Source organism: Pelmatolapia mariae, linkage group LG7 (genome assembly GCF_036321145.2).
Source record: "Pelmatolapia mariae isolate MD_Pm_ZW linkage group LG7, Pm_UMD_F_2, whole genome shotgun sequence".
Taxonomy (NCBI): domain Eukaryota; kingdom Metazoa; phylum Chordata; class Actinopteri; order Cichliformes; family Cichlidae; genus Pelmatolapia; species Pelmatolapia mariae.
Genome location: NC_086233.1, coordinates 14,311,252 through 14,319,128, shown reverse-complemented (window position 1 = coordinate 14,319,128; position 7,877 = coordinate 14,311,252). Strand labels below are relative to the sequence as shown.

At 39.6% G+C, this 7,877-nt stretch overlaps 1 protein-coding gene across 1 annotated transcript in view; it reads right to left on the bottom strand.

The window, feature by feature from the left end:
* Positions 1-3,796: 3,796 nt before the first annotated feature.
* The window catches only part of adamts6 (ADAM metallopeptidase with thrombospondin type 1 motif, 6), a 75,289-nt gene continuing 71,208 nt past the window's right edge, over positions 3,797-7,877 (bottom strand). The window contains exon 26 of the mRNA XM_063478044.1: positions 3,797-7,426. Within this exon, the coding sequence (XP_063334114.1) occupies positions 7,317-7,426 (110 nt within the window). The 3' untranslated portion in view covers positions 3,797-7,316. The remainder of the gene's footprint in view (positions 7,427-7,877) is intronic.

The following is a 7,877-nucleotide window of genomic DNA, read 5'->3' as shown; positions in this document are numbered from 1 at the left end:
GCAGCCATTCTCCAACTCTCTGTGAATGGTACTCATGACCATTGATCAGTGGTCTTTGATCAATGAGCTTTGATCAGTGGTTGTTGATCAACGGTCATGAGAATTTGCATATTAATGATCAAGGAACTGACCTCCCAGCCCATTGTTCCTTCAGTGGTGCTAGTTTCAGTCATTATGCAATGTACTGTTTATAATATTGGGGAAACCTGCAGTCAGCTGAGACTGAAGAAGTCACTTGGATGAGTGATAAAACATTTCTCCCACTGAAAACGCTACAACTAGATGAACAGAATCAAACTTTGGGGAATTACTTCAAGTATTGCTGCTAAACCTGGTTCTTTCTTCTTTTTCACAAGACTGTGAAAGTCAGTAGCTGGAAAAATATGATTTTTACATTATTTAAGATGTTTTTAAATGACAGTTTACTTTTTATGACCTGGAAACTTTATTTCACTCAATCATTTAGATAAAGGCTTTAATATGTTCCCAAACAACAGATTGGAGGTGCTACTAAGACAGCTGCCTAGTTGTGAGACTTTGGTTTAATACAGCAGTGTTCTTCTAGATGAAGTGCTTCCATTAAAGTTTTCCTCTTTGTTTCCATTTTCCACCAAAATAAAAATAGCCACATCATTAGCCACATTCTGCTGCACAACCCGCCAGTAACAACTCCATTCTAGCCTTCCCGTGGTGTATACACATAAATTTCTATGTGCCATATTTCAGTTCATTCACAAACACTGCCCTGCTGAAATGTAACAGTATGGCATCCATATACACATTAGTGTGTTTAGTCCACTGAGAAAGGTGTGAAGAAAAGCACATTGTCCTGGTGTATGTGATAGCATGGCTGTTGCCTTCTCCTATGAAACTAGTGGCCCTCAGGCCTTTGATCTCACCCATGACGGTTCAGTCTGGGCCTCAGCTGTGGGAAAAAGCAGCAGGGCTTAACAGGACAGAGCCCAGTAGATAGCAGGTGCTGAAGCCATGACCTTCCCATCCCAGGCCAGCATTCCTGCCTGTCAGACCCCCCGGATCCACGCATGTAGTGTCTCCAGCCACACCATCTGGAGCCGTTTGTCCTGCTGCACTGCGTTCAAATGGAAGAGTGTCCAAAACACTTCAAGCACTCATCGCACATACTGCAGTAGCACAGCTCTTCTGATTAAGATAAACCTTTACAGTGCTACTGTATGTTATTCATCACTATGCTAATCCTCACACCTCTCAGCTGGAGAATAGGCACACAAACAGAGCTATGACAGGGCCACAGGACCACAGCCAAGAGTAGTGCCACAGGTATTTGGGGTTTTAAACTTCAAGGGGAGGCAGATTGTTAAGTCGGACACACAGCAGAAAACTCTCGGAGGAATTCCAGCATGTAGTCGAGCCTGAGTTCTCAACCTGGGAATTGTTGGTGTCTTATCACTGGTGTATCTTTGCACAGCTTTGTTTTGTCATAGCTTGTAAGATACTGTGTTGCTGATAAAACACAGCAATGGCTTCTTTCACTGTCAGGAGTTTGCTAGAGAAATCTGATCCTCGTCCTCTCCACACCTCTTATCATAAGTAGCCTGCTAGCTCCTAGTCTTACTAAGCCGATGTACTGGGAATCACACTATCACTCCTCCATTCAAGTGTCTCCCTGCAAGTCAGAGAGACTAATTTTATCTCCTTAACTATTAAAGGTAACATATGACGGTAAAAAGATTACACTTTGCTTTCCTGTAGTCTTCATGTTATAACTAGTTGTGAGCATGCAATGAAGTGCTAGGTGGGGTACTCTTGTTTGTGTTTGTGCAGTTTTTTTTTAAGATTATTTACCTTCATGCTGGACTCTGCTGTTTCTATCCCCCCCCACCAACTATGCATAGCATCATCACTGTCATGCTACACATCTGTATTGGTTGCATACCCCAAAAACCAACCATGAATGATACTCAAGCTGCTTTTGAAGCCAGTTTCTGGAGACATTATAGCAACTGAACTGCAGTTTGTGGAACTTCTGCTTTGGCTTCATTTTTTTAATCCTGGAAGCTGCCCCTTGCTTGGTTCTTCTCCTGCTGTATTACAGTTGAATTGGAAATCAAAAAATCAGTTGAGATGTTGCACACTGGTATCCTGAAATGTTGCACAAACACAGGAGAGCTAAAACCTGTTCTTTTAAACTTCCATTTAAGAGAAAATCACATAATTTCTATATTTTTTTAAAGTTATATTTGACTAGTTAAAAGTGCAGCTGTAGCTATTGTTGAATGGCCTATTGTTAGTCCTCCCAGTCAACCAAGAAACTACTTTTTCATGTCACCAACCCAGACAAATAAGTCAGCTCAATGGATTGGCGGGATTCTAAGGCCTGAACTCACGAGACTTAAGACCTGCAGCCCTGAAACCAAGAAAGGTAAATACCAGTAAATCTTGCTTTCATTGCCTGGAGGCTTCTTGTCCATGTGTACATTCACAGTATCCAGTGGATGGCTTCTGTTTCTTTCTGTTTGTGTGTTGAGTCTACAGCAAGCTCTCATGGACGTATGTGCTCACATAATCAGGTGTAAATGTTTCATGTAAGGCAGTCACCTCATGGCTGTCAGGTCATCTGCAGATACACGATCCCTCAGCTTCTTATTTTTCTCTCACTCCTTGTCACCTTAAGCTCCACAGGTTGGGGCTAATGTAATCACAGACCTCTGCAGAAGGGCCAGTGTAAGAGACAGAAGCTGGGCCAGACATACAGGTATTCTAAACTGGTTACATTAAACCAAACAGGCCATCTGTCTCCCCCAGTAATTGGACACTGGATTAGACAGAGATGGCTGTGTTTCCCAGCCAAGTGGGCTAGTTACTGTTTATTTGGAATTAATTACCAGGGAGAGTGGAAATCTCAGAGCTTCCTACGAGTGGACCTAGACACTTTCTGATGGGGATAAGAGAACGTAAAGTCCAATAATAAAACTATATCAACAAAAATGTTTGGCAAGTTGTTTGATGCTGCTCAAACAAAGTCTTATGCTTGAATCTCAGATAATGATGTGGCTGGGGATTTAGAGTAAGGTGGATCAGAACAAAAGTACCTTCTTTGATATGGTCACCCTAAACTGAGGCAGCAAATGAATGCACTTCTTTAAAGCTGGTAACCAATATCCTCGTGTAATGCCATCAGCTGTTCTCACTCTGAGGGTGTTCCAAGAGTTGAATTAAAAAAAAAAAAAAAAAAAAAAAAAAAAAAAAAAAGAGTATACATCTCTTAAACCCTGTGAGAGCGGGGCATCCACCCTGGCACCATATTTCATCCTGAGTGTTTCCTTCTCACAGGAATCACTGCTGAGGTATTGCAATGCGTAACCCTAACGTATAACTCCAACTCCATGCTGTTCCAGTCTGTGATTCTCTTCACAAGTATTGATAATAAGCTGGCAGAAAAAACACATTCTGATGAACATTAATACATTAATTGTTTTTCCCCCAGTTAAACATTTATACAAATACATAATGTTGATTCCAATTCTTTGAGGCGACTGTTGTGATTTGGCGCTATATAAATAAAACTGAATTACTTTATCTCCTGCCTAGCAGCTCCATGTTCAACATCCTTTGTCTAATATAGCCACCATCCTGCCGCTGCACATCTAAACTATCTCAGCTCCACCTCTTTGTCTCCAAACCACTGAACCTGAGCAAAACCAAGTTAATGATGGAAATAACCTTGCCATGCAAGTTTACGGTTGCACGCTCTAATATGTTTTGACAAGCATAGTAAAAATGAATGTGTTAACAGAGGATTCTGTTTAAAAGCTGCTCTTTTTATTCATTTATCTACTTAAAAAAAAGTTGGTGAAGGGCCGTATCATGGCATTTTTTTCACTATGCTAAATTTCAGTTTGCATGCAGTGAAATCAATGTACAAGTGACAATGCAATAAATTAGCATATAATTTACATTTGAAAAAAAAAATTAGTAACAGTGTACCAACAATAATACTGAATACAAAATATATGCAGCTAATCACATGATGCTTTTCATTTTGCTTGCACTTCAGATACGTTTTGAAGCAATGTGACATTCAAACATCCAAGTTCACAGCAACGAGTACCAGTTTGATTAAGTTGTCTTTTCTTTTTCTAAATGGAGCTTCTTAATCCCACAGCCAGTAGATGAGTCAGTTCAAGCAGTTTGAATTCTGATGTCTTTGAATGCAGCATCCACCATCCTTTCCAAAAAAATCTACTCAGCACTGTCATTCTGAAGGTGGCTACAAAACAAAACAAAACAAAAAAAACGTAGCAGCAGCAAAATTAGAACGTCGGTTTTAACAGCTCTGACAAGATCCTTACACACTCACTTTAATTGCTGTTCCCCTTTCACAACCCAAACGTCACCTGGGTGAAGTGATCGCTTTCGTCCGGGGGTGTGACTGTTTTGTTGGCTGCACAAGCAACAATACACAGTTGACAATGAAAATTCCCAGTGTGAGGTATAGACAGATACAAACTAAACGATAACATGACCAGCATTACATCAACAGAAATTTTGACAAGTATATATATATTTTTTTCATACTGTTTGGATCCAGCCTCACTTTTCTTTTCTTATTAGCACACTGGAACGGGTTTGAATGGAAGCACCCACTTGATAGCACCAGAAGCCTGGGAAGGCCGCAAGCCTCGAAGCATAGCAGGAGGAAAGAGAGGTAAACACAGTATTTCTTGGAAATTAAAAAAAAAAAAAATACAAGAGCAGGGCAAGCACCACTGAGTATGCCGTTTTTGTTTTGTTTTTTTATTCATTTATGGGACAAAGGTGATGATGATGATGAACATGATGGGGATAGGAGGCAGAGTGTGGAGTCTGTGAGCAGCAGAGTGAAGCTGGCTGACATAGCCTGGCAACAAAAGTGGTGTTTTGCATGTATATTTAACAGGAATATCTCAATATTTGTGAAACAGGCCTGTTCACTTCCTTGTGAATAATCCCACACGTTAGCTTAGTCTAAAAGGCTGGAAGGTTGGAGAGATGCCTTCTTAAACACTCTAAATCTTAATTTTGTCCCATATCACATCCAAAAAAAATTGCTTTTTTTAAAAGTGTGTTTTTCAGTTTCAGTTTCTGATGTACATGCCCAGCTCCAAAATGCCTAGTTGGTTTTATTATGTGCCAGCAAGCATCTTTGATGAGAATGAATGGGTAGGCTACATTTAATTCATTAGTCCCCCCTTAAAGCATCAGCTTCACAAGTCAGGCAGCCTGTGTTTAACCTCCCATAAAGCCAGAAGTGTTCAACAATACTGACAACCAAATCTTTAAATTAAGTCTTTGCTTGCATTGGTGGCATAAAGCAGATACAGCACTGCTTATTTAAAGATCACAGAGCTAAATTAAACAGACATGTTAGCTGTTGCAAACTGTTGCTGAACTGGTCTTCATACGACATTTATATGGAGCTGGTTTTGTACTAAAGACAAAAGCAACATTATAAACACTTACTGATTTATGTCCTAATTTACATTTAAATGGTGACTTTTAATGATCCTTTTTTTTTTACATTAAGTGTTAATTGTAAATTGGTGAGCTTTAGATGTGCTAATAGGTTGATTCATGTCACCCTAGCTAGTCAGCATTTTCCCTCCAATTTTCCTAAGGTCTTAGTCAAACAGCTGTGCACACTAGTGTGCAGACCAGTTAATGACCTCCTGCCAACCCCCATGTGTATTTTACGACTGTTTGGCAACTGATTGCTGGAGGTTGCTGGCAGTCACTAGCATAAATTGGTCACTGAGAGGGTGCTGGAAAAAAATATTCTCTGAAATTGCTTTGGACACTGGCAGATTTCCATGTTCAGCTGTTTTTTGCATGGAAGAAGTGGACTTACCAAGCAGTAGTGAAATGGTAAGTGTAACCTAAACATTTGCTTTCAAAGTAAAAGTTACACATTCCAAACTATGTAGGTTGCAGCAGTAAGACACAACTTATTCTTTAAAAGCAAATGTAAACTAATTAAAATGTCATTAAAGCTCAAGAAATAAATGTCTGCAGACAAGTTGGCATCTTTCATGCAAACTACAGGTGACCACGGCAATCTCCTAGCAACTAAAGCAATCACAAGGACGTTTGCTGAGGATCACCTTTTTTGTGTTGCCAGTATTAAATTGTGACTGAGGCCTGAGCTAACTATCGTCTTGCCCAGACCTCATACATCAATCTTTTCATGTAATCACTGGTAAGAAGGCCATTTTGCAAACTGCGGGGCTATTAGTTTACCTCAAAAAGATCCTTAAAGAGAGTATGTAATGGTGACTGCACTTTGACTCAGATGAACAAAACATATAAATCCTTTAATACTAAACTCAGTAAGATGCTAGTAAAGGTCTGGTCACTAATTTTTCATGTGGCGTAGGCACCATTTGAAAAGATGACTTTGGTGATTTTGGGTGAACTTTTACCTGACTGTTAAGAACTAAGGCACCCAGCTGGGAGGAAAAAAAAGATTTAAAAATCTCCAATAACCACGGTGTATTTTTTGGCCCTGGATTAACATATGTATATAATATACAAATCCTTACAGTATACAGGGGTTTAACATATGTTACAGTATGTAATATTTTCACTCAAGCACAAAGAAACTGAATATGAATTCAGTCACATTACATTCCCTTCCATAACAGTAGGCTACTATCTGGCGAAAAGATGATCAGAGGACAATATATCAGCTCTGTTTTGGATTGTACAATAAATATACAGTACACCAACAGGGATTCTCTGTTGCATTTGAGCAGTAAATTGGTATTTACATGAAAAAAGTGCACCGAAGCCAGAAGTCTGCTCTGCCAATAGCACCATCACAGTCATCCCAAAGACAGGAGTCTCCCATCCCCCCTCTTCTAATCTCCGGGGTACATCCTCTGCGAGCGATGTGTCCAGCACTTTGGATTTGTAAAAAAAACAAACACTGAGGAAGACTAACAATGATATTAATAATTATTATTATAATAAAAGATAACATCACCAACAGTTAATCTTCCGAGTTCCACTTCACAGAAGTGAAAATGTAAAAAACAAAAAAATAATGTCTGTGTCAGCATTATGGGCTGAGCAGTGGTTTAGATTCCACCACGACAGAGGGCAGGAGTATGGGGTGTGATAAACAGGGAAATCCTCGCTTTTCTCCCGTCTTCAACATTGACAACTTTTTCATTCTTCCACTGGTTCAGAGTCGGGATGCATTTTCCAGTCTGCTGTTTTCTTCTTCTCTTAAGCACTGTATCCCTCCATCTTTCTTGCCTTTATGACCATCTTCTTGTCTCGCTCTTGTATTCAAAGGGTCAGTGCCCCTGGCAAGTCTTGCAGCACATCTGTCTGAAGTACGCTCGACTACAGAACTTGAACTTCAGTACCAGCGGGCAATAAGCCACTTTGTTTACATCTTTGCATTCTGTGGAGAGACAGAAAAGACCTCAGGTATAAAGACAGCAAAAGAAAACATCTTTTATTAGTCTGGCTATGTTTAAGAGGAAAACTCCTCGTCGTAGGAGCTGACTAAAAAAAGACACACACACAAGAAAGTTTTTATACCTAACATAACACAATCATTTACATAGTGTCACCTTTTAAGTAAAACCACACCTATTTCCCTAGACTATATATAAATATATCTAATAAGAGCCTTAAATCTGCATTCTTTCTAACGGCCAGCAGGAGACGGTTCCTCTGTTTGGAAAAAAGGGTTAAGAGTATAAAAATCTATAAGAAAATGACCCTACTTCTTTCTTAAGCCATGACTTCAGTAAAACCTTTTTTGATGAGTTTACTATCTCAGTGGTTAGTGTCAGACTTTATTTAAAGAAGCATGATGTTAAGTTTATAAAGTATGATTGCATTAAGAG